We start from the raw sequence: 27,554 nt of genomic DNA on the forward strand, positions 1-27,554 counted from the left end.
TAGAAGTGGGAGACTGAGTAATTTTCTAAGTCTTCTCCCATTCTGCCTCTCTTCAACTCCATTCCTGGAGCCTGGGACTTTTTCTTTCTTGTGCCATATCCTATGCATATTGTCTTTCCTTTCTCTGAAAAATGAGGGTTCAGGTGGAGACCTCAAGGGAGGTAGGAATTCTTCAGAGAGGACTTCACCAGCACACACTTTGGAGCACACTCGCTTACATGGAGACCTCTGAGCAAATTTAGTATTTTCTTTATTTGTAGGTCAGACAACGTCTTCCTTCATTGCAGATTTCCACTTACTTCTAGTACCATTGTATCTGGAATTGTACATTTCCTTCCAGCTCACAAATAAGAAAAAGGAAAAGTGTGTAGTTTTCTTTGGCTTCTAGTTTCTATTGGGATGTGAACTGTGGATCCAGGAAATTCTGAAGTTTATGTCAGAGCATGAACATTTTGAAATTTTCACAAATAGGAGAAGATTGAATTTAGGCTAAGATATGACTGGAATGCAACAAAAGTAGTTTGAATAATGTCAGTGTGTTGGAAGCATATATTTCTTTTTTATATAAACGTGTCTATGTGTTAGAAAGAAAATTAGGTCATATGATAGCATAGTTAATAGGTGAAGATGATATCAGGAAGTGCTATTAATTCTTTAGGAGCAGGTGGACTGGTAATATTAAATAATAAATGCAGTTATATAATGATCTTTGTAAAAAATATTGCTACATAAATTAATTAATTTCTCATTCTACTTTTTCCCTAGGTGACACATCTGGTGTAAGCAAACACCATAGAACTCATTTGCCAGAAAATTCAAGCAACGTATCTTTCATTGAATGGGAAGAAGATGAAATACCAAGGTCAGCATCCCAAATCTTTCTGTTGTGTGCTGTATGTTCCTATCCATTAATTTGCATGTTATAGAGTTCCAGTGTCTCATTTAAAGGACTCTTATATGCTTTACATGTTTTAAAAATAAAAAGTGTATATGTGACACAAATTATCATTATTTAGTTTCTCTGTATAGTCTTGGTCATCTGATGCTTTGTGGTTTATGGTTATAAAAATCCAGCTGGAAATAATGGGCAAAATTCTACTCTCTGGGTTTTGGAATGATGACTTTGATGAAGAGTTAAGCAAGTTTAATAGAGAGAATGTTTACACATCAGTTCACAGATTGTGTTTTTGTAATCATCCTTAACTAATGTGACCTCAGTGTGAGGCCACATCTCAAATCTCAGTTTGGTTTTGGGTCCCTCACTACAAGAAGGACATTGAGGGGCTGGAGCATGTCCAGAGAAGGGCAATGGAGCTGGTAGGGTCTGGAGCACAAGTCCTGTGAGGAGCAGCTGAGGGAGCTGGGGTTGTTTAGCCTGGAGAAAAGGAGGCTCAGGGCTGACCTTATGGCTCTCTATGACTCCCTGAAAGGAGGTTTCAGCCAGGTGACAGTCTTTTCTCCCAGGTAACAAGTGGGAGGACAAAATAAAATGGCCTGATGAAAGGGGACAATTAATAATAACAATAATAAACAGTAAATAGAATTATTTATAGTAATTTACAATAATTAAAATAATAAACAATAAAAATGCCAGGGGATGTTTAGATTGAATAGCAGTTACTTCACTGAAAGTCTGGTCAGGTAATGAAATAGACTGTCCAGGAAGCGGTGGAATCTCCTGGAAGTGTTCAAAAAATACGTGGATGTGGTGCTTGGGAGACATGGTTTAGCAGTGTTGGATTAATAATTGGACTTGATAATTTTAGAGGACTTCTCCAACCTTAAAGACTCTGTGATTCTATGAATAGTGTGTTATCAGAGAATTTTAGTTTGTCCATTTCGAATGGTAACTACATAAGAAACTCAGCTTAGAATTTTCATCTCTGTCTCCCATGTTTTTCCTTTTTCTTAGGCATTTCTTACCCTACAGTTTGTAATTTGTAACCGTTTTGCTTCTATAAGAAAATGAAATATTTTTGGAATTTTGGGGATATAGTGGCCAGAGTTGGGGACGGAACAGAAACTCACAGTATCTGAAGCTACTGATAGGAAACTACTGATTTATATAGTTTATCTACAGCGAGTTCATTCTTTAAGCTGTTTTCTAATGATTGGCAGGTCCTTCTGTCATCTAGTAATCTTCTCAGTCTTTGGGTGGATCCTGTCATTCTTCTCTGAGGAGCTTATTGGGCTCAATATGCCACACTTCCTGCTAGTGTTGGGTACTGGGAGTTTTTGCTTCCCCAGTAGAAAATGTGTGCATTAGACATACTTTAGGTTTTTCTAGCATGCAAAAACATGAGCTTGTGTTAATTACATTTGGTTTTCTGATTCTTTTACTACTTCAAGGGAATTTTGCAACAACATTCATCTGACAACTTCTGGTCACTTTATGTGCAGTTGTTTCCCTGGTAGTCATTTTCTGTATTTCTACCAGCAGGAATTTATTTCTTGAATGTAAAGCCTGAATACTACATAATATACCATACAAATTCTCTGAACACCATGTGCAGTGATAATGGTAGTTCCTGATACACTTTACAGTTTCATTTATCATGCCAGTTTGGCTTGTGAGCATTTTAGGATTTATTAGTACAAGATGTTTCTCTTCTCATCCTGTTTCTATTATTCTACTTCTCAGTTATCCTGGTTTTGTTTTCTGATACTATGATCTGGTTATGTATCCAACATGTCTACTGGCTTGTCTTATCAGGATATTTCATTACTACGCTGCTGTATTAATGAGATGTGAAATAAGCTCCATCACAGAAACTGGTCTGTACTCAGTTCTACACATTTTGTATCAATACTCTGTCCTTTTTATATAACCAAGAGGAATTTCACATTCAGTTAGCTCCTAAAATGCTTTAATAAATTAGGAACTCATTTTGGATTCCTGCAACTGAAATTGTTTACATTTGATATTGTGTTAAACATTCTTTTGTCTAGAAAATTAATTTTTTTTATGAAGGGTGTTCTAGCATGACTGTCCTTCCCCATGCTGTAGGACATACATGCCGTAACAAAGCAACAAATCGAAACTTTGAGTCCTGATTTTGCTCTGTTCTGTATCCACAGAAAATTATTTGCCTGTTAAAATTTCTCCAGGATTATTTATGGGAGTCATGAAGTTAAAATAGTGTTATTGTAATCAAACCCATACTGCAGTGCCACTTTCATATTGCCTTCCTACTTCATTTCCTTTCAAATTCTGAAAAATTGCTTCTAGGTTGGCTTAATGGATCTATAATTGTCATGATCAGCCTTACTGAGGGTAAATCTGACCCAGACAGTATGAGATACCTATCCAAGGAAACCCTTTTAATTGTTTCCTGAAATGATTGTGACTCAGCTGTTTCTATTTTTGCAGGCTACAGCATTACTCAATAGCTGTAAAGCTGCTGTTTTTCCTTTATTTCTTTTTTCTTAACAAGTATGTTCTGTATTCCCAACATACTTACTTGCATATCAGCAGCTGTATTCATTTTTAGTTTCATGTGCAATATCTGCACAGTCCCCTCACTTTATTATCCAGTCCTCTTCAAGTTCTATCCACTTCAAGTTGAGACATGCAACCGTTTTGTGAATTGTTTAGCAAAATTGTTTTACTTACTGTAATTTTATCACTCGACTGATATTTTCAGTAGAGTATTTGGAGTTTCTTCTAAATATCACTGAACTTCTAAATTTCTTTCCCTGTCCTTTATATCAGATATGAAGATTGCATAAATCTTTCCCTACCTTTCAGCTGTATGCTTAAGTTATTACTTGTTCTGTCAAGAAAAAGCAAGAAGTGAGAAGACCATCAAATATTGTTTGAGAACACAAAATTTCTAGGCCTGTCTTGTATTCTGAGTGACTTGGATGTCTGCTTGGACTCATTATCCTTTGTGTACATTAAGAATACATTTTAGGGATAGTCCAACATGTGTCTGCCAAGGCCTTGCTGTAAGTGGCAGTTAGCAAGTTCTCTTGTTTAAGCGAGCAGGGCCAGTCATTGGGCATTTCTTGACTTTGGAACACAGTATGTCACTTGGCTGAAGTACCATTCTGGATACCTGGAAGGTAATATGCAAAATTTAAAAGTCACATGTGTAACATGGACAGCATTTTGCGGAGTAAATACTAGTGACGGTTCCTTATTTCAAAAAACATTTGAGAACTATGTCAAATTTTCTTGGTGACTAAACTCCCTCTTTCATGGTAGACAGCACCTTGCTACTCAGGCACTTACCAAGAACAGCATTTAGCCCAGCCATGTCCTGTCTTGCTCCTGGCAAATCTCCAAATTATTGATTCGCTGTATGATAAGTGTACTGCATTAAGTCAGAGACATTGTTTAAAATGTAATTCTAGAATGATTCTGTTATCAAGTAGACAAATGTCCAAAATTTCTAGGGCCTGGGAATCCCTGTTAGGCTTTTAGGTATAGTACTTGCCAGTGTTATTGCACTGAAACCTACAAAGCCTAGCCTAAAATGAGCAGCATTTGGTAGTGAGCAGAATCTGGTAATGCTATCCAACAGTTTTTGACATCAGGAGTTCTGGACATGAGACACATTTTGTTATCCCAGTCAGGCAGCTGATAATAAATGATGAAACACTTCTGTGAGTTCCATTGAGAAGATTTTCTGGTAAGCATCAGGCTTAGAGTATCTGCCAGTCAAGTCTACCACTTGAACACGATGTGTTAAAAGCAGAATGATTGGTAGAATGCTTTTGAGAAACACTTTCTTTTTTTAAATGCTAGATTTGCTATTAGACACTAGTTTATATGGAAGTGGAGAGATCTGACAAATAACACTTCTGCACAGTCTAGCAGATATGTAATATTGCAGATTTTTGCTAGGCTTGTGACTGTCATAATTGCTTTTCTCGCTTGTCAGCCTGTGCATGTTTTTATTTAGCTGTTTGATTTTTTAGTGTAATGTGCACATTATTTAAGTCACTTGAACATCCTGAAAACAAGGACGTGTTTTCTGCCATGAGCAGAGCTTGGAAAATTATTATGTGAAATTTTAGAGTCCTTATCAGCACAGTTGAGTAACACCTTTCAGATACTCCATGAAGTTAGTTTTTGTCTCTTGTGCTCAGTTTAACATTACAAATACCTCAGATGGGTTCATTACAGAACTTGTTTTCTTAGGCTGTCATTAACATTGGTGAATTAAGATACTGACCTTGTTGATTATTCTTCAAGGTTTTTAAGGGCTTTGATCTACCTAGCTGTATGTAGTGAGCACTTTTTTAAAAAAGTGTTGCCTGTAGCCTTAATTCATTGTCTCAATGTCTGAGAAAGAAACCAAACCTTGGTAGTCTCTTTGAGCAAAATTTCATCCTAAACTTTATTTTTTGTCTCAGTGGATAGTGTGAACAGATTATTACATTCTTCAAAAATAAGGATCATTTTCTCTGTTCTCAAAATACTGTATTTGGAGATTTTTATACAAAAGTAAAATGGATTTTTATTGCAGTTTTTCACCTGGTGTGTAGGTACAAAAGGCAATTTAAAATTAGTTAGTATGGGTATCCCAAGTAGCCTAGCCATGGCAACTCATTGTTGTGCAACCCTGATTTATCTTGCTTCTTCAGAGAGTAAATTTCTGTTCGCCTGCAACTGGGTTCCTTCTACACTACCTCACTCAAGCCTGTCTTTCATATACCTGTATTACAAGTTTTATCTTGAGAACAAGTCTCTTTACATGCCTTCTTACAAAATGAAACATAGATGCTGTGAAAAGCTTTGTGTGGGACTTGCTAATTCATCTTCTCCAACCTTGTTCTAATACAGATATTCTCAAATCATGATTTTGGCATTACCTAAACCATTACTTTTCTTTGCAAAACTGATGCATGCAATGTGAGGCAGGTGATTAGTCTGTTGGATAAAGCAATCTGTATTGAGCAGGCCATTTCTGAATATATTCTAAGGCATTGCAACTGCTAATGACATGAAATAGTTCATATTTTCAGCTACCACTTGGAGGAGACTAGACGTTCTGACTTCTTCATGCTGTCTTCTCACCTGCTAAAACAGCCCTGTAGCTGCTGAGGAAATATGTCTCGATCAGGGAGAATGGGAAATATGGTTACTTTGTGTATTTTCCCAGTATGTTGCACACATTTGTTTTAGGTGAGCAAAAGCAGCAAACCTAACAGCTGACCAAGCTGTTGCCAATATTGATTTGAATCAGTTCCCAAAGCAGCGTGTAGCCATGTTAATAATTGTACTTCAGGACAGTTTGTACTCCCCGCTCACCACCTCATGGTTTTGTTTTAATTGACATAAATTAAAATGTTAGAAGGATCAGCTAAAGCTGCTTCACTTTCATATACCCTTCAGGGGTTTTCCTGAAGTGGGAACAAATGACTTCTTGGCCTTTGTGGCCTTATAGTGCTTCTGCCATGACTTCAACTAGTGCAAGTGTCTAGCAGCTCACCTTTACAAGGATGTTACATGCCAAGCTAATGAACCAGTGGTATTGGGAAGACATTCTCTCAAGTCTAATGAAGAGTTTACTGTGTGTCAGGTGTCTTTATTAGCTTCCTTGTAACTCTTACAGTGTGCAGTTTTGACTGCCAGCCCTGCATTCATCATGGGAGTGTTCATGACAACTATAATGATAAATCCTAGATTTGTCTCAGAAAAGTCCTGTTATTATCTCGGTGTTTTTAATTTGAATAATATGCCATGTAAATTGAAATACTGTAGGTTTTGGCAGAAAGGCTCCTCATCTTTCTCTCCAACCCCCATTAGTTTTTGGGGTTTTTTATTGTCTTTAAAAGAGGAAATCGGTGAAAGTGGGAAGCTCAGATCTTTGATTTTGTATCCTCCAGACAAGTCAAGGCAAGTCTTTACCACATTTCTGATGTCACCGACCATTCTGTATCATGGTCCTTTTTGCTTGTTCCCAGAAGCGTTTTGGTTTTGTAAAGGGAGCTAACAATTCTTGCAACCTCTTCTCTCAGTCATGTTTCCCAGTGCTCTTGCAGTTGTTTGTTACTGTGGGAACAAAATACAAGTTTCAGCTTGCCTCCAGTTCCTGTTGCCCACTGTGCAGGCAAAGCTCTGTTTGAACCCTTTGATGAGTGAACACCCAAAGTGTGTGACATGAAAAGTACACATTTTGAGCATATTGTGGGCTTGTTTCCTAGCTGGTGGTGTGACTGGGAATGGAAAGACGTGATGGCAGTGGATTGTCTTTAAAAGTGTGCATAGGATCATAAAATAGTTTGGGTTCAAAGAGACCTTTAAATGTCATCTAGTCCAGCCCTCCTGCTATGAACAGGAACAGCTTCAACTAATTAGGTTTCTTAGAGCACTGTAACCTGACATTGAATGTTTCCAGAGATGGGACTTCTGCCACCTCTTTTGACAACCTGTTCCTGCATTTCATCGCCCTCATCATAAAACAAAATCTTCCTTACGTCTAGTCTAAATTTACCCTCTTTCAGTTTAAAACCATTACCTCTTGTCCTACTGCTAAAAGCCCTACTAGAAAGTTGAAGAGCTTGGAGTGGATTTTCAGTGCTGCCCTAAAAGATTTTAAAGGGTAAGCAGACTTTTACAGGAAGGTTTCTGTTTGTTACCTTCCTCCATGGACTCCTTAAAATTTGTTCACTAACAGCAACAGGTGGAAGGTCACTGACATTTGCACATCTGAAAAGGCACAGCAGGGAGGTGATCAGCTAATTGTACAGCAGTCTTGAATCTGTTTCTAGTATTTCAAGTCTTGATCAAGCCAGCTATCCTTGGTTCAGCATGTGTTTGGGTTGTTATTCACCAGGCTAAATAAAGAAAAAACTCCAGAAAAAGTAGTTGTAAATGTTGAAGTGCTCTGCATTGTTCTGAACTGTGAATGAGAAAGAAAAGTTCTTGCCACTGTGTTTTCTGGGTGTATGATCCTGCTTACACACCTGGTCCTATTGGCTGAGTTCTATAAAACATTTCATCTTGTACTTGAGGAGAAGAACATTATTGTAAATGCTTTAGTAGTTGGAATTATCTACCAGCTCTTTCTTTTCTCCTCACAAAAGAAAAAGCTAAACCCTTTAATTTGAAGGTACAGATTTCTTATCTAAATAGATTTGAATATGAGCATAAGTTTAAGGACTTGCAGGTGAGGGTGGGAACTGATAATTCTGTGTTCAGTTAGTCACTCCTGTTTCCTCAAAATAATTTTTGATATTAGTCCATTTAAAAAACAATGATGATGCATGTTCCAAACTCAGTGTATTGATAAAATTAATCTGTGGTATTTATGTTGTCACAGCTCTTTAATGTTGAAAGGTGTTGAGCCACAAAGTACCTGTGAATTGGAGGTGGATGCAGTAGCTGCTGACATTTTGAATCAACTGGATATTGAAGGTGAAGTGTTAATAACTTTCCATGTAAAATGGTTTTGGAACAGAAACCATGTTGTCATAGTTCACTCTTCTTTTAAAACTCCTCTTAGTTAAATCACAGTCCATATTTCAGTGTTAGTGAATTGCTGATCTCCAAATTTATAAAGTTAAAAAAATATAATTAACTCTGAAAGAAAAGAGGTTATAAAAATAGTGTCTTATCAGAGCAATATAAAGAGATTTTTTTTTTTAATGCATAATAGAAGGTTTCAGACCTATAGGAAAAATACTAATGGAAATACCAACATCATGTGTGCATGTATGCATATGTATGTACATACACCTATATATATATATGTATATACACTACTTGGTGGAAAGACAAGAAAAAGCCAAAGATCTGGATTACAAATAGGAGATCTAGAAAGCAAATGAAGTTATGCCTTAACTTTTACATAATACCAAATCCTAGAGTAAGGCAGGAATGGCAATTAAAAAATAACAGGCTAGAATGACAAAGAGATGAAGAAAAGTGTCAGAATCCAATTTGGGGAAAGAATGCTTTGTCATTTTGGCAGATTTCCCTTCATGTATAATTGCATATTTCAGCCCAGATTGGCAGGAACCCTGGTTTGCAAGCTATATGGGAGGATGAAAAGCAGCGACGGAGGCAGAAATGTGAATCTTCTCAGATTAAGCCACCTGAGTCACAAGGTAAAAAAAACCCAAACAATTGAGCAGCTGTTAATCGAAAACTTTGAATGAGAAGCAAACAAGAGGACAAAATTTAAATTGGTGTATCATGTTTGAGGGATTTTTAGATGTACTCGTTTTTTTACTTCCAGGCTTACTGATGGTCCAGTATGTGTTTTCCAGTTTTGAAAGCAAGATGATGTAACCTTGCCTAACAACATCATGATTCTAGACAGAATGAAAGATAATGGTAGTTAAGATTGTATGCTTTGTGGTGGAAAACATTTAAATACCAACAAAGCTAAATCTCTTTATCTTGAAGCTTTCCATTGTAGTTTATGCACAAGGGCAGTCCCATTCAATTTCTGCAGAATTATAGCTAAAGTGATATTAGATTAAAATTCTAATAGGATAGACAAATCCCTGTCTTTATGTCCCTGTTTTTATGTAAAAGTCATTACACGGGGAACGCTCTGCTCTGCATCGTAATTGCATAGTGAGCAGGCTATTCTCCATAGAACCTAGGCCATATTTCTTTTGAAATATGAATGATATTTGGCAAGTAAGACAGAGGATTAAAAGAAGGAAAGAGGCAGGTTCCTGGCTAAGGCAGACTACTTTCTGATTGACTTTTTTCCTGTGTTTCTCTGTAATGTTATTGAGGCTGCATAAGCCAGACTTCTCAAAAATGTTCACTGATTTTTCTTGGATGCTCACCTTGGGTTAATTGCATCATGATTTGTAAATGCTGTGGATACTCACAGTTGCAAATGACATCAGTTGGGAGTAAGTGAAGTATTTTAAAGTTTTTTTAATACACTTGGAAAGTCAGCCCCCGGATTTGGCACTGAAAATTAGCAGACACTTCAACTTTGAGTCTTTTTCTAATAAAATCAGTTATTTTAGCTGCTCTCTGTGTTGAGAGGTCAAAGTAAAAGTGAATAACAAATATTTTTCAAATTTTAAAGACCGTGGATTTGTGCCAGCAACAGAGAGTGAAAAATTTTTTCAGAAGAGACTTAAAGAAATTCTCAAGCAAAATGACTTCTCTGTGTAAGTGTTTAGCCATTTGTCATAAAATATAGTATTCTATGCAAACCTTAAATATGCATTTAAAACTTGCTTTTCAATTAACTAGAACGTTGTCAGGATCATTGGACTACAGTAATGGATCAGAGGAGTTCTCTGCTGAGCTAACACTGCATTCTGAGGTACTTTCTCCTGAAGCCTTTCCGTGTACACCAGCTAATACAGTAGAAGTGCATGACGATAAACAGATGAGCAAAGGTGAGTTTTCTTATATCCTAATTGTTTAGGCATAAATCTATGTCATGGTTTGTCTGTTCATACTATTAACAGAAGTAAGCCAAGGAAGTTGTGATTGTTAATTATGAAAAACCAAACAGTAGTTTTGGGTTTTGTTATTGTTAGAGTAAGCCTTTCCAAAATTGCTACAGCAAATAATGGAAATATACTTGGATAGTAAAATCCATTCTGAAGTGGCTTACTTTCATAATGTATTGATGTCTCTGACTCAGAAGTTTTATGCTTTCTCTTCTCTTTTTTTCTTTTAAAGACTCCAGTAGGATGCATACTGATAAGGAAGAGGAAGCACTTATTAATGAAGAAGCAATTTTAAACATTGTGGAGAATAGTCAGTGCTTTCAGCCTTTGTCTCAAAGACTGAATCAGACTGCTGTTTTTAGTGAGTATGACTGGAATGTCTTTTCTCTCAGACTATTTTATTGTTCCACAGTCTTTGTGTTCCCTTAGGCTACCCATCATGAAAGAAAGAAATTTATCTCAAGGAGTTTTTCAAACAGGTTGAGACTTCACACACAGAGACAGATACCCTACCACCACCAAAATACACTATGTTTTCTAAGAAGTGTCACCAGGACTGTATTTGTAGAGGTTGCTATGTTTGACTGGTTCAGTAAGCCCTGTCCTCTTGCCAGGTCATCTCAATGCAGTCTCTTGTGGGTATTGCTCTTCCTTGTGCTCCTAGGGCTATAAGGCTAAAACTATCAGAATGAAGACTATTTTGACTGTCTGTTTATGATACTCTTGCAGTTACTGACTGCATCTTTCATACAGTTAAGGTAGTAAACATGCATGTGATCTGTCTTCAGAAGCTCAGCTGTCTGGAGGCACTGGGCAGTAGTAGGTTGATAATGAGAGGCAAGTTGCAGCAGAGCAATTCCCAAAATTTTTAGATACAAAGAATGGTTGAAGGCAAAGAAACAAGAAGCAAAATATTTAACAGGAGGAGAAAAACCATGACAGTAAGATTGCGAGGGGAAGACAACCATAAAATAACCAAGAAAGGACCTTTTATGAAAAACTGTGAGGTAGAAATAGCTCAAATACTCTAAAGGAGATGAAAAGCCCATAGTTCATGATATATCTCTATGTATGTTCTTTGGTAAACATAATGTATAGTGTTAATGTGAACCACATAGTGTGGGGCAGGGAGGAGTATTTAAAACCTGTAGTAGCCTCCATTTCTTTTGATACCTATAGGGTATGAGTATGTGCTTGGGCAACAGTAGATGTCTGTGGGTAATACAGTATACAACCTTGAAATCTGTTCTTGCTAAGAAAGGAGGAGTAGATGAAGTTAGATTTAGAGTATAGTTTTATTTTGCAGAGGATAGGCAAGATTTTGATAAGAGAAGTTTTATAGGCAAGAATTTGGATTTATTGAAAGAACTATAAGAAATTCTCTGGGAGCTGGCAAACATGAGCAGACCTGAGAGGATAAAAAGTGGCTAAAATAATATGTAGGGGGTAATAAATGTAATATGTACATTTGAATTGCTCAACCAATTTGAAGTGTTGAAATGGTCTTTTTTTTCCATTGACTAGGTAATCAAATTGAGATTATACTACTTTTTTTTTCTCTTTTTTTCTCTCCTCCCTTCTTGTCATGCTGATTCCTGATGTCTTGTGTGGCTATGAATAACATGCTGCATATTTATCTCTTATGCTCCCTCATAGCCTGCACCAGTGTTCACTTTTCCTCTAGTAGAGTCGTAGTGCCACAGGGACTGTGAACCACATGACTTCTGCTATTCAGTGTGAATTACACCTCAAGGTTCATATTAACATGAAGTAGAGGTTGGAGTTTAATGATGAGCCTCACAAAGGGTAAAGGAGCCAAGAACATAAAGTATAATTGAAAGTGGGTTAATTCAAAAACTCTGGAAAAGGCGATGGTTTCTCTTGTAAAGGGTTGCATGGTATCTTGTGAAGCCTTTGAAAAAATATGAAAAATGCCTTTCTCACGAATGTTGAGGTCTATTTTATATAATTTTCAATATCATTGTAATCATATGATGCTTCCCAAGGAAAGAAATTAGAGATTGTAGTTCTTAAACTAGAGAAGGAGAGAGAAGTAACAAAGATGCCTGGTAGACTTGAGGTCATAAATTGATTGTGAGGTCAGATGATGGGTAAGTAGGAAGAGAGTGAGAAAAAGTTGTGACTTGGAAGGATTTTTAAGGAAAAAACAAAAGAGAAGGGAGGTCCATAAATTACTGTAAGCTTGGGTCAAATAAAAGAAATATAAAATTTAAGAGAGGAGTGATGTCAGGTAAACTTTCAGTGTTTTGAGAAACCTTGGAATAGAACAGCTAAAAGTGACATGAAAAGGGAGCCAAAGGTGAGCATTATATTAAAGAACAGAAGGAGGAATAGTTGGTCAAAATCATCATCCCTTTTCACAGGATGCAGTGACTGAAAGTCCTCAAGTGATACAGAAAAAAGTGCTTAAAACTAATGCAGCTATTGAGCAAGAGAAGGCGGTGATGCTTCAGAAGCTGGCACTCAAGTTGAAATTACAGGGGAGAGTGAAGCTTTACTGAATATGAGGAGGTAATAGGAGAGTGGAGAGAGAGAGAAGTGAGTCCACTGAATCTGGTACAATCAGAAGAGTCGGGCAGAAAGAGGGAAAGTTGTCAAAGTTTTGGATACAGAGCTAGGAAAGATAAATAATACAATTTGAAAAAATAAGATGTGAAAAGAGCTTTGTTTCTGTAACATGCCTTGCCTTAGACAGTAAAAAACTAGTAGATTTTTAAATGGTGAGGGGCTTTTTTGTTTGGTTTTGTTTTTTACTGGTAGACTGTAACTAGTCATTTACAAGTAGAACAAAATATAGATTCTACTTGTATGGGCTTTTTCTGCAGTGGGCAGTAGTGCTGATGAGGCCATGATTGATCTGTTGGCTGGACTGGAGAATGATGGATATCAGATGGGACATCAAAAAACACTCTCTCACCATCGTTCTCTTGGAAGCTGGCGAAATTCTCAGAACAGTGATGATGAAGAAAATGAGCCACAGTGTGAGAAAGAAGAAATGGAACTTAGCTTGCTAATGTCCCAGAGGTGGGACAGTAACATGGAAGAGCCTGGGCAAAAAAGGAGGTATACATTTTCTTTTCTTAATATGTTTTTTTTCTGCCAGATCTTTCCTTCCTCCCACCTTGTTTTCAAGTATGCTGTGAGCCCAGTGAGATGGAGAGAGGTCTCTGTTAACAACGTGGAAAAATCTGTGCAGATCTTGGGATGGAATGCATGTTGTTTAGATGGTGATGTGACTCATCAGTATTATCTGGAAATAAAGATTTAAGTCTTTAAGTTTGGCCAAACGTGAGCTTCTAGTTTGCTCTTTGAGGAAGAATTAAGTGGGCTTTTTGTTCTACAAGTCCGAATACAAGAAAACCTTTAGTGGTAATTTGCTTGTAAGGTCACACCTTGGATATGATACAAATGTTAAGGTGCATCTTGTACATCTTTTAGTAAAGTCAATATTTAAGTATTCATATGAAGACTAACCAAGCAACCTGAGGAAGAAACATCCTTTTGTTTCTGTGTTCAAAGCTTAAAATGTGAATGTTGCTCCCTTTGCTTGACTGCTAAAGGTCAGCAACTTCAATATATTTAAAGCCAAGTTTCTTGGAATGCTTTCTCTGGTTGTAATGACCTTTTGTACAGTCTGCACTGACAGGCATTGAAAGCAGCTATATCCAGTTTCTCTTGACCCCTGCTTTCGGCACAGCTTCTGATATTTATAATTCTGTTTGAAGTGTGAGGAGCTTCACAGACATATCATTTTTATATTTGGGGTTTTTTCCTTCATCAGAACTTGTAATCATGCTATGCTTCAGAGAACCAGAGAGGTATAGAAATGCTTCTTTTATTTCCATAAGGCACATGAAAGTTGTAACAGAACCAGAAGTTAGTTAGTTCATTAGTCTCCTAGTTCTAGAGATAATTGATCTCTAAAGCTAGTTTTCCTATCTACCCTTTGATTTTCTAGGTTTTTTTCCCTCCAGTAGTGTGAAAAGTGAAATTTCCATCCAAAGCACTTTACCACTATACTGTAGTTTGATGTTGTTACTGTGAAAACCTGTGTCTTGCAGAGTTCATTAGCTCAGGCACAGCTCTGTATGGGCTTGACTGTACAACTTCAGGAGTCAGGTAGGATTCCGAAGCAATTAACTGCTTTTATGCAGAAAAGAATCCTATTTAAAAACTCAGGAGACTTGATGAGCTGTCTCACTGATATCTTACTCACATATGCCTACACCTTAATTCCAAATGGAAGACACTAGGGAAAATGTACATACTGTTTGCTTCCATAGGGAGTGAGCTTGTGTTCAGGGGGAATTGCAAGTTCTGTTTTACTGAGATCTCTACAGAATTTGGACTGATTTCAGACCTAAGCCATGGGTATCTTTGCCCCCTGCACAATTCTGCTCACGCGTGAAGAACCAGTTTGAGTCTGATGATGGAGCTGACTTTACTCTGCTCAGGCTCATTCCATCTGTGTGGCTTCCTAATGCATCTTTGAATATCCATGCTAAGGCTTTTCTGTTAGTGAATGTTTGCCAGTCTTATATTATCTCAGAAAATCTGTTGTGCTGATAGAAGTAACCACAACCTATTGAATGAATTAAATGGCTTGGATTTGATTTGTATTGAATTGGAGAAATAAGCCCATCAGGAGAAAACAATCCCACCAAGACCTGGACTAGTTCATGTATGGTGATATCATGTGTGTTACATAAATTTTCCTGGAATCCAAACTGATAGGCTTGAATGAGGAGAAATCCAAGTTACCTGCAGAGGGTCATCTCCAAGCTGATTCAGTTTACTAAAGTTGACAAAGATTTACCTGGGATTACAGCATAATTGAGGTTGGAAGAAACTTCCTCAGTTTGATATTAATTTTCATATCAAGCTGATTGCTTTGTGCTGTGCTTTTCCATGTTTTGGGAACATAGAAGAGGGATGACTAAGCTCACTTAGATCATGGAGACTGTACCTAGCTGTGCTTGTTACTTGATTCTCCAAGTCATGCTTCCAGACATGAGTGGAAATGAGGTCCTTATATTTGAGCCTGTTGTTTCTGATCTAACAAATCTGTCCTGATCTAAATTAGCTCCGTGCTGACATTCAGATGTCTGGGGTGGTACCATACATATAATTCATGCTGGTCTAACTCCAGTCATCAAAGCATTCTGCAAAAGTAAACTGTATTTAGCTTATTTTGGATTTTCCTTCCTGTAAATTCAAAACATTCGTATTTTTATCTTGTAGGGTATTACACAAACTTAAACAAACAACAAACAAATTAAAAAACCTCAAACTTCAGTTCTTTAATGTGTATCTGTATTTATTTTGTGTAGTCACAAAATAGCTTATTTCTGGTAAGAATTTTGTCTATCTCACACTTTATTTTAAAAAAGAAATCAAATTCCTAAGTGGTTGTAGAGTTATAATATACTGGAGGATTTGTTCTTTCTGGTTTTATATCATATTCTATGATATTCTTTTTCCCCCAATGCCCATATAAAGCAAACACAAAAAATCCAGAGAAGCTTTTCTTTGTAGATTTGCTTCTTTTTTTTCCCAGTGAATTTATGACTGTAAACATGGCAGTGTAGAACAGTTAACTGAGTAAAAGCAGCTTAAGTATTAACAACAGCTGCTCCAGAATATTTAGAAAGAGGTGGAATGAAGCATAGTTTTGTTGGTCATGATTTAGTTAAGCCTGCCAAGAGAGAGAATTGTTATAATACAGTAAAGACTTATTAAAAAAAAAAAAAAAAACACCACAAAAAAGTAGAGATCTGTTCACTAACAGCTGAACTGAAGTAATTTTGCATAGTTGGTTTAGTCTTCAAATTTCAAGCACTTTGAAGCAATGAAATTAAATTGCAGTAAAATTGATCTAAAAGTAAACATCTAAATGCTTTCTCTGCATCTTCTTAAGTTAGTGAATCCTGTGGTTTAAAACAGTTGGCCACCGCTATTGCCTCTTAAAAATAGTAACATTGAATAATATTTTGACTTTCTCAGTGAGAAATGTGACAAAATTTTTGTTTGTTTCCTTTTGCTCCCCCAAATTACACAACCATATAGCACCACACTCCATTGAGTTTCATGTTCCCTGTGGCTCGTGGTGTTTACTAATAGAAGTATTATTCATCAATTAGTTCCTTCACTTTCCTCCAGGTCAGCTGGCAAAAATATGCATCGAAGTTCAACAGAAGAGGATTCATCTTCGGAGGAAGAAATGGAGTGGAGCGGTAACAATATCCTAACTAATCTCTCAATACCTCAGTTAGATGGAACTGCAGATGAAAATGGTGGTAAGTAAATAGAAAATCAGCTTTGGAAGTTGAGTCATATTTCATTTTCACATCAAATTGCTAGTTCTCAAAAGTGCTGACCATTTTCAGTCCGTGTTTCAATTGGAAGGAAAAGTTCTCAACAGATTGCAGAAGCAGGCCCTTAACATCTTCCTTGAAAAACAATTGTATTTTAATCTCAGTGCCCTCTATGAATTACCAGAATCTGGTTTTCGTATTCTATCGATGATCCAAAAAAGGACATAGTTTAATTAGTTCTTTGGAAAAAAACAAATATTATACTAAAAGTAATGATTCTGTGGGATCATTTATCCTCCTAGGATTATTGTAAATAATGAATGTATTGCTGTGTAGATTTAGATTATTCTTTATAAGTGTTTGCTACACATGCTAAACTATAGTGAGCTTTTTTTTTGGGCCTGTTTTTCATTCTGCAGATTGCATATTCACATTTGGGATTGCATGAGTTAAAACTATGAGTGGCAAAGCCACTGCAGAAGGAACTGCCTTTCAAAATCTGTTAAAAAAAAAAATTAATCTGTAGAGATCTTTTGCCATCTTTATAACATTCTGTCTTTGATCAAATAACATTAGTCAACAGAATGCACACTTTGAAGTTAGGAAAATATATAAATAATATTATTTGTTTCATTAGAAAATCTGCAAGTCACATTATAATGTTCAGTTGAGAAAGTGGACTATATGATCGTACTAGACAGATTATAGATAACCACAGCTATTCTTTTGTGTTCAGTGTTTAAAACATAGTTTGCTTTTTTCTTTGTTTTTATAGGTATAATAGTAGGATTAATACATGATTTCATGTACTGCCAATATGGTATGCTTTTGTCAATTTGATATACAATTGTAATTGCTTTATTTGCCATTCTTTCTAATTTGTTGTAATAAGAGATGCTGCTGGCTAAAGAGACTGTTTCTTAAGTAATTGTTTAAATTTAAGCATATTTTAAGTATGTGAAATATCACGTCATCTTAAAAAGCATCAACTTTTACACTGATTTCATATAATATGAGATACAGTAAATTCAAAACAGATCTCAGTGCAGGTTGTCTAAATTAGAAAATGCCTATCCACACATGAATCTGCATCCATATAATCTGACTGACTGACAAGTATTTTTGCAGTTTTTATATCTGAATAACCAGCTCTTTTCCAGGTGTTTGTTGATGCCGCCAAACTCCCATTTTCTGAGTTTTCAGTTAATCATCCTCATTCTTTCTGTGGACTCCTACCTTCAAAGTATAATAGGCAGTGTCTCCCAGCTGTGTTTCACAGCTCAGGGACTCTGTGTATGCATTAGAAAATGTTACTAGAAACAGACTGGGACTCCCTTTTATTTTTCTCAGCCAGCAGCAAATAAATTGCTAAGCTGAAGGCAGCATAAATCTAAGATGATCACCAAATTGGTTGAGACTTAGAGTAAAGGCCCAAAGGATCCCCAGTCTAGTACATCAGTGTGCAGCACGTGCTTCCAGGTCATGTAGCATGTTTCAAAACTCCTATCCCCCTTCAACATTTCGGCTAAAGAGGTGGATACATGAACAAATGTCTGTGTGCCAGGTGCTCTGTGGTATCTGCCTCTTTGCAGTGGTACAACCTCTGTCAGACTACTTGTTCAGCAAGGTTATGAGCAAGCACACACTTGATAATTTGTTACCGCATCTCTGTCCATACTTACCCCACAATAAATGTGGTGAAAGTATCACCAAAAGAGATGAAAATCATCACACATGCCACATGATGAGTTTGCACAGGACAAATTACCACAGCACCTCCTGGTCTCATATTGTGCGGGATTATTAATACATGGATATGAGTGTGGGATCTAACTTACTGGTGCAAGCTTCTTGCATGAACACCTGAATGGGTGCTGTGTTGCTCTGCTATAGAGAAGTGAAGGAAAATACCTATGTTTAGTGCACAGCACAGTTCATACAGAGCCCTTGCGTGTTGTGAGATGTACTACTTTAGCTTTCTGTGCGATGACTTTTCTGCATGGGGAAGGTCATCTAAATAAGAATTTTGTTTTTCAGAGCCAATGAGTATACATTCTTCTCAGGGACAAAGCAGGGTACAAACTTTTCTAGAAATCAGTCTGTTTTTATATAGTCATCTGAAAGTGATTGTGAAGCCTCTTTCAGAAAGTCAGCATGAAATCTTTGACAATTGTATGCAAGTCTCCATTGAGGAATAACTGACAAAATGCCCGAGACAAATATACTGACAATCTGATTTTGATAAAGCAACTCATGTAGTCAGGGTCTCTAGTTGTCATGATGATAAATGTAATGTGATTTGCAAGAGTTTTGTTTCTTATTTGGATGGGAAGGCTTTCAGGAAAATACTATTAACATTTTTAATGCCTTAGGTTATTTTTTTACAGGAAGACTAGAATAAAATTGCTTTTCTTTCATTTCAGACAATCCTTTAAATAATGAAAGTTCTCGAACTCACTCCTCCGTCATTGCAACAAGCAAAATGTCTGTAAAGACCTCAATCTTTCACAAAGATGCTGCTACACTAGAACCCCCATCTTCTGCTAAAATTACTTTTCAGTGTAAACACACAAGTGCCCTTTCTAACCATGTTTTGAATAATGAAGATTTTGTAGAAGACCTCTCACAACCAAACACAGAAACAAGACCTGAACTTTCAGTCCATTCTCTTGCAAAAGAAAGCACTTACTCAGCCAAGTACCCAACTCCATTCAGCAATAGTACCCATGCAGAAAACTCTCACAAAGAGAGCAACAAGAAAGATACTCTCCCAGTTCCTTCATGTGGAAATAATATTTTTGACTATGAAGATGATATTTCATCAGTGAACAGACCGATACCTAGTAGGAAGTACATTAGCATTAGAAAGGCTGAAAAGGATGTCTCTTTTATGCATGTGGGCCGCCATATTGGTGACAACATGTTGAATAAAAATTTATATAATTTTTCTGATATGAGCCACTCCAAAGGTAAAATGTCCTCTGAAGTAAATGAAAAATCCAGCAGTGCAAGTATAAATAGTTTTTTTCCAGCAACAGCTACAGAAAATTGTGAATTGGTATCTTGTTCAGGAGGCAGTCGAACTGTGGTACATTCACTTGAAAATAACACTGATGAAGGTGGCCTTAATAAGCTTAAAATTAGGTATGAAGAATTTCAGGAGCACAAGGCGGAAAAGCCAAGCCTCAGTCAACAAGCAGCACATTATATGTTCTTTCCTAGTGTTGTTCTTTCTAATTGTCTCAGTCGACCACAGAAGTTAGCTCCCGTGACATATAAATTACAGCAGGGCAACAAACAGTCCAGGCTGAAACTGAATAAAAAGAAGCATAGTTTTATCAATCGTCAGGAGCCTGCAAGTGTAAATGATGTTGCATCAGTGAAGGAAGGCTGCTATACACAAGGTAATGCTTGTAGTAACATTCCTGATAAGGATAGTGCTTTACCTAGTGACTTAGTTCAAGTTCCTCTTGAGGCTTTTGAAAACAAAATGCCTACAAGTACTGCTAATTACACTGACTGCCAGTTTGCAGATGGATCTCTTGAAACTGAGCAGTCGTTTGGACTGTGTGGGAATAAGTACACGCTCCGAACGAAACGGAAGGTAAATTATGAGGCTGAAGACAGTGAATCGAGCTTCGTCGCACACAACTCAAAAATTAATCTACCTCAACCGATAGAAAGTGTTGAAAGTTTGGATGGGTCTCAGAAGTCTCGAAAGCGTAGGAAACTTTCTAAAAAATTGCCACCTGTTATTATTAAATATATTATCATCAATAGATTTAGAGGGAGAAAAAATATGCTTGTTAAATTGGGGAAAGTAGATTCTAGTGAGGAAAGAGTAGTACTCACAGAGGAAAAGATGAATTTATATAAAAAGCTTGCACCTTTAAAGGACTTCTGGCCAAAAGTTCCTGACTCTCCTGCAACCAAATATCCTATTTATCCATTAACACCAAAGAAAAGTCACAAAAGGAAAGCAAAACATAAGTCAACCAAGAAAAAAGCTGGAAAACCACAAAAAACAGGTAGTACAAATATTAAAAGAACTTTATCTTTCAGAAAAAGGACTCATACAATTCTTTCTCCTCCTTCGCCTTCCTACAGTGCTGAAGCTGAAGACTGTGACTATAACTACAGTGATGTTATGTCTAAGTTAGGTTTTCTTTCTGAGAGAAGCACAAGCCCAGTAAACACATCTCCACCTCGCTGCTGGTCTCCCACTGATCCAAAAGCAGAAGAAATTATGACCAACCTGGACAGAGAAGCTTTATTTAGTAGGGGGCCCAATATCTACAACAGCAAGACTGTGAATACTAGTGTAGGAAAAACTAGTAGAGCAAAAACTCAGGTTAAGAAATGTAAAAAGAAATTTGCTAGCCCCACTGTATCTACCAAGAAAAAGAAAAGGGTTAATCAGGTTGATAAAACACCAAGTGATGGAAAGAAGAAACCTAGAACAAAACAAAAAACGGCTGAAAAAGCATCCTCAAGAAAACGTGTTGTATTTAAAGATGAAAAAGAAAGTAGTCGCTATGGTACAGAAGTCAAGTTTGTGCTGAAGCATCAAGATCCTCATGAGATTTCTTACAACTCTGTCTGCTCTCAGCCACTTCACAACCTCAAAGACAGTCCTCTTCCTGGCTATTCACCTGGATATCTGCCATCAGCACAACTCCCTTCAGCTGATGCACAAGGTAATTCATCAGGCTGTTTTCATTCAGTGATGGAAATTGATAAGCCAGTAGATGCACAGTGTTTGCCTGCTCCACGGGAAGACCCTCATTCATCTTTTGCATCTACTCCCACGGCACCTGGAAGGGAAGTACCAAAAATGAGCTCTCAAAGGTCCAGGACTCAGAGTGCTATATTTAGAATGAAGGACTCCGCTCTCATTCAAAATATATTTGATCCATCTAATCACTCAACTCACGTAACACAGAATGCTCATATCTCAAAAGATAAGACTTCTCCAAAAGCAGAAGAGGTAAAAAATTTGCAATTTAGATATTTGCCACCAGCTGGAAAATTAAATGAAACTCATGACTCTCTGGACACAGCAAAGTTGGATCAATTACATGCCACTAACTATTTGCATTGTAAAGACAGTAATCAACAGCAGATTTTTTGTTTACCAGAGGCGTCCAAGCATTCTGATCCTTGTTCTTCTGTTCTTAAGCCATCTGAGGAAAATCCTGGGCCACTTCAGCTGCCTAAAAACTGTTTTGTAACGTCTTTGAAGAGTCCAGTGAAACAGTTAAATTGCGATCAAAACCAGAGAGGATTTATTTTGGATATGTCACATTTTAAACCAGAAACTACAAAACAAAAGCCTCTGTCAGAAACAACCATGCAACCAAAACCCATGTCCCAGTATAAAAACAGGAATATAGTGGCCCCATCAGCATTTGGTGAAGGACAGTCTGGTCTGGCTGTTTTGAAAGAGTTGCTCCAGAAGAGACAGCAGAAAGCTCAGAATGCCAGTATTGCACAGGAGCCACTGCCAGACAAAACACAGCTGAGCAAGGGCATACCATGCCCTCTTGAACAGAATAAAGCCATCAAAAGGTCACGGCCAGTCACATCATCAAGAAAATCTCGTTCTCCCAGGAGCACAAAACCTAAAGAAAAAACAGCAAAACTTGCAAAAAAGGAGTCTTCAAGCCAGCCAATTACTAATCGCATTGATCATTCTGTATCTAATGACAGCCCCATTTTTTTTTCAGACCCTGGTTTTGAAAGCTGTTACTCACTTGAAGACAGTTTATCTCCAGACCACAATTACAACTTTGATATTAATGCTATAGGGCAAAGTGGATTTTGCAGTTTTTATTCTGCAAGCCAGTTTGTCCCAGCAGATCAAAATTTGCCCCAGAAATTCTTGAGTGATGCAGTTCAGGATCTTGGTTCTGGACAAACAACAGAAGGTGACTTTCTATGTCATAATGACCAAAAATCTGAGGAAGAAAAGCAACATTCTTCAAGCACAAATAAATGGATACGGTCTGGTTCCCTGAGCCCTGAGCTTTTTGAGAAGACCTCACTAGATAATAGTGAGAACCACTGCCATAGTCAATGGAGGAAAACCATTCATTCTTCAACTTCTAGATCTAGTTTTATCGATACCTCTTGTACCCAAGAGACTGAAGTCTGTTTAAATGAAAAGTTCAAATTGAATAGAAATACAGTAAATAAAGAGAGATTTCTTCATCTTTCTCAGCCAACCTGCTCAGACTGGATTCAAAGCCACATTAGAAAAGAAACCACTTTTGAACCCTGTCAACCACTTGATTCAGTTAATACCTCTTTTATATCCTTATTGTCATCACCTGATGGTGAACTTCTAGATGCAGCTTCTGAGGATTTAGAATTACATGTTTCAAGAAACAATGAAGCATTAACTCCAACTCCAGATAGTTCGCCAAGATCAACCAGTTCTCCCTCACAATCCAAGAATGGAAGCTTTACACCTCGTACTGCTCACATTCTTAAGCCTCTCATGTCCCCGCCCAGTCGTGAAGAAATCATGGCAACTTTGCTGGATCATGATCTCGCAGAAACAGTTTATCAGGAACCATTCTGCAGCAATCCTTCAGATGCTCCAGAAAAGCCAAGGTACCGTGTTAAATGCATTTCTGTCTACTTGTGATTGTGATTATATTAAATTTAATTTATTCCTGTAAACAATTTTATGCTGTTATGTGGCACAGATACATGAAAGATCCCATCTGATATACATCCATTTGAAGTTGAAAACTAGTATGCTTCCGGTCCAAATACCCATTTTTTTTCATGATACTTTGGATTTTTTATTGCGTATTGTTGTAGTAAGTGGGAATGTGCCTTCATGGTTTGTAAAATAAAAATACTGCCCGTGGGAATTGCATAGTGAGAAAACTAGTTAGTAATACTCTGCTTTTCTATCATCTGGAGGACTGCCTGCAGTGCAGTTTTGGAGTAAAACAGTAATTCAAGCTATTTTTCTTCACAGGGAGATTGGAGGGCGGCTTCTCACAGTAGAAACCAGACTTCCAAATGACCTCCTCGAGTTTGAGGGGGACTTCTCATTAGAAGGTCTACGACTCTGGAAGACTGCATTTTCAGCAATGACGGAAAGTCCTAGACCAGAATCTCCTCCTCATTATGGTCACTCTACTGTTAATAAAAGAGAAAGTAATAGCCATAAAACTAGTGAAGACAAAAAAATAGTCATAATGCCATGCAAATGTGCTCCAAGCCAACAGCAAGTTCAGATATGGCTTCATGCCAAAGAAGAGTATGAACATTTCAAGAAATTGCCTAAGAGTCATCCTGCTGAGCAGGCAAAGGCAGATGAGAATTTCAGCTCTGCAGTATTGTCTGAAGAGAAATCTATAGAAGTAATAAAAGTAGCTAAAGATTTGAATTTGTCTAGCCTGGAATATGAAAGACCTATTGTGCCTACAAAGAATTCTCCTGCCTCCGTGGCAGAAAATACAAAAACGCAAACCAAGGAAACCTGTGACAAGTCTATAAGCACCATAGGAACTTCTGTAAATACTAAATATGACATAGACTCTAATAAAACTTCATGTGCAAGCAAGACACACACTACTTCAGCTCTAGAACATGATAAGGAGGAGGAGGAGGAGGAAGATTATTATGTCAGTTACAGTTCCCCAGATTCTCCAGTACTTCCTCCTTGGCAACAGGTGGCATCTCCAGATCCTAAACAGTCCAGTTTAGAAGACACAGAGTGGAAAAATCAGGATATTATTTTGTCTTCGGGGGAAGGAAATGATGTTAGAAGTGCACAAGGTTCTCCATGCACCCAGGAGAACATTCGAACATCCTTTGACACATCCCCGTTTCCAGTTAATGAAGATCCTGAAAATTCTGAATCAGTTTGTCTCCATAGTACACCCATTGTGGACAGAAAAAAACAAGATGGAATACCTGATGTTCTTGGTTTTACTCCTTTATCAGCAGGTAAATCCATTCAGTGATTCTAATAATACACACACACACACACAAATCTAAATGTATTTCTTTGGACATAATAAGAAAAAATTATATCTCTGTGAAAATATATTTTAAATTAGTTTTTTAAAGGAAAAGTTCTGTGCATTATTGTCAATGTAACTGTTGAATTATTGGAGAAGTCTACAAGTGGAACATCCATTTGCTTCCTAACAGTCTCTCATATCTGAACTCTAAAGTGCTGGTTTAAAGCTTAATTTAGAAGTTTTGCTTATTTGGGAGATTTTTTTAATCTTGTTGACTATATTGCTTGCATTAAAAAAAAAAAAAAAACCTCAATGTAGAGTGTGAGTAACATTGCAGTCTTCAAGATGATACTGATGTGAGGCTTTGTAGCTTATTTATGTTTCTGTATGTCCGTAAATACCAAATTGTAGTAGTTATGCTTTGGATTTGACAAAGGATAGAGCTGTATTTGCTTATGTATGTAATAATTGTTTGTAATATTGATGAAATGCCTCTTTTGTTCCTTGCATGTTGTTTAATGCCTAGACAATACTATTGAGGCTAATTAATCTTTCACTCATGTTTACAGAACCAAAAGCTCAGAAACTGAGCCACAGGAGGGGAAGTAATACTGATGGTCTTCGAAGAGTACTTCTAACCACACAAATGAAGGTAAATTAACATTTTCTGCACAGATGTATTTTATTTTGTGGCATATACACACTTCAATTCTTTCTTTGTTGTTTTTGTCTTTTGCTGTTAAGATCTTGAAAATACATTTAAAATGTTGTAGAATCAGAGCACACTCAAAGTTAGGAAGAAATTTATGAGTTTAATTTGGGGGAAGCGGGTGTAAGTTGGAGATTGAGAGTGTTGCTCTAGGGTAGTGAGAAAGTAATGAAACACTAAAGAGACGCCATATAATGATGTTTGGCTCTTTGAGTTACAACATCCTTTTTAAGTTGTAGTGGGATTTCCCTTTTTTATATATATACCCAGACCTGTGTATATTTATGTGTCTCTATGTGTATTAGTTTTCAGACAATGTTCTAAGCATTTTCTGAAAACAAGGAGGGCAGTTTGTGGTGTGCCAACAGAGGAGAAAGAGGTTGGACTTATTTTACTTAAACAGTGTTTCTGCTCTCCATGTTGGAACAGAATGGAGGGCTAGGTGCATTACTGGAGTGACCCAGTAGTTCTTCTCAATATATTTACCTATTTCAGGGAGGTACTTAATACACCTTTATTTCAGTGCCTTAAAAAGTGATGACTGAAACAGGTTTTTTTTTGACAAATTGTTGCTCAAGAGAGAATAGAGAATTGCTGGTTTCCATATCCTCAGACTTCCAAGAAAGCCAGTATGTGTGGGAGTGGGGGGTTTGTTTTGGTAGGGTTCTGGGAGTTTTTGGTGGTTTGGGAGGTTTTTTAAGTATTTCAAACTGCCTCTTGCTTTGCTATGAATTAAAATTATTCCTAAAAGGCAGAAAGATACAACGGTTGTTTGCATCTTGAAAAATTAAATGAGATAGTAAAAGGTTGGGGACTTTTTAGTAATTTGCAGTGTAGCATTTGCATTTTCATTGATAAATTTGTGTTTAATATTGCCTATTGTTTAATATTGCATATGAGTTTAGCAACCTGTGTTTTCTCACTATCCTGTGCTTTTTTTCTTCCCCTGCCTGATAAGAATCAATTTGCTGCCCTCGGTGCTCCAAAGAAAGAGACTTCCCAGATTGAAGGACCGTCTTTAAATAATACTTATGGTTTTAAAGTCAGTGTGGAAAACCTGCAGGAAGCAAAATCTTTACATGAGGTAACTTTACTCTTACATGTCGCTTTATAAAATTATAGTTTATCAAGCCAATTTTATACTGAAAATAAAAAGTCTTTTTCTCTTGGGTCACTTAGTGACTTAAAAATAAATCAGTGTCTGATGTCTGCAGCTTATAACTAGTTGATCTACCAGTTGCAGCTTGATGTCCAATGCTTCTAACAGTATCAAACTAGACTTCACAGTATTTTGGTCGAGAAGGTGGTAAACCTCCCTTTAAAAATAAGGGAAAAATCAAAAGGAAGAAATAGTAAGTTTTGCATAAAAATATTACTTGAAAAACTAATTGACCATAATTTTCATGGATTGTTTCCTTAAGAAATAAGGCATCTGGCTGCAATTAGTAAGGCCCTCCTGGTATTTCTACTTGTTACCTTCTGAACTTGTTGGACAGTTTCTACTACATTTAACAAAATGGTGCCTGTCTCAAAGAAGGTCTCTTTATATCTATCTAATGTGGATTAGTGTTTGGTGTGGGGAGAAGAATCAAAGTGCTGGAGAAAGGGAAACAATATAAATACAGTACTGCTGTGTTTGGCTGCTGACAGGACAGGCAGTCTGTGTATGTGACAGTCAGTCATATTCAGACTCCTAGACAGCTTGCACGTCTGGAATTAACTGTTGGCCAGTTTATAAAGGAGATAGAGAGATAGCACTGAGTAAAGGACATAAGAGAGGCCACAGTGATCCTAGGGGAAATGGAGATGAAGCTTTGATAGTAAAATTTCACCCAGTGATGTTTGTATGCAAATCTAGAGGAAATCAGGCTGCCCCCAGAGCATCCTATATACACAGAAATACTTTTAATTTTTCCCTCATAATCTGTCCAGCCTCTCTGTCAATCCACATTATGAGCAATATTATGCAAGACAACAGAGCAGCACCATGGTGTTGAAACAGTATTAAATAATACTGTCTTTACTGCAGAGTCAAAAGTTGGCAGTATATAGGGATTAGCGTTTTCTAAATGTAAACCATTCTGCAAGAAGCTCTGGCAGTATGATATGGAAGTTCATTAATGCACCTGAAGGCAAAGTTAG

General features: G+C 37.1%; 1 protein-coding gene across 2 annotated transcripts in view; it reads left to right on the plus strand.

Annotated features, from left to right (window-relative positions):
• Nucleotides 1–27,554, plus strand: part of REV3L (REV3 like, DNA directed polymerase zeta catalytic subunit) — a 112,756-nt gene that overhangs the window by 48,942 nt on the left and 36,260 nt on the right. Inside the window, exons 5-16 of one of the 2 annotated variants that reach the window (XM_059842280.1) lie at nt 766–862; nt 8,274–8,368; nt 8,956–9,060; nt 10,008–10,092; nt 10,178–10,326; nt 10,616–10,744; nt 13,230–13,467; nt 16,564–16,700; nt 19,142–23,333; nt 23,710–24,686; nt 25,273–25,355; nt 26,371–26,496. In XM_059842280.1, coding sequence (XP_059698263.1) covers nt 766–862; nt 8,274–8,368; nt 8,956–9,060; nt 10,008–10,092; nt 10,178–10,326; nt 10,616–10,744; nt 13,230–13,467; nt 16,564–16,700; nt 19,142–23,333; nt 23,710–24,686; nt 25,273–25,355; nt 26,371–26,496 — 6,413 coding nt within the window. The remainder of the gene's footprint in view (nt 1–765; nt 863–8,273; nt 8,369–8,955; nt 9,061–10,007; nt 10,093–10,177; nt 10,327–10,615; nt 10,745–13,229; nt 13,468–16,563; nt 16,701–19,141; nt 23,334–23,709; nt 24,687–25,272; nt 25,356–26,370; nt 26,497–27,554) is intronic. The other variant, XM_059842281.1, reaches the window with a different exon arrangement.

The sequence above is a fragment of the Haemorhous mexicanus genome, chromosome 3, assembly GCF_027477595.1.
Source record: "Haemorhous mexicanus isolate bHaeMex1 chromosome 3, bHaeMex1.pri, whole genome shotgun sequence".
NCBI lineage: Eukaryota > Metazoa > Chordata > Aves > Passeriformes > Fringillidae > Haemorhous > Haemorhous mexicanus.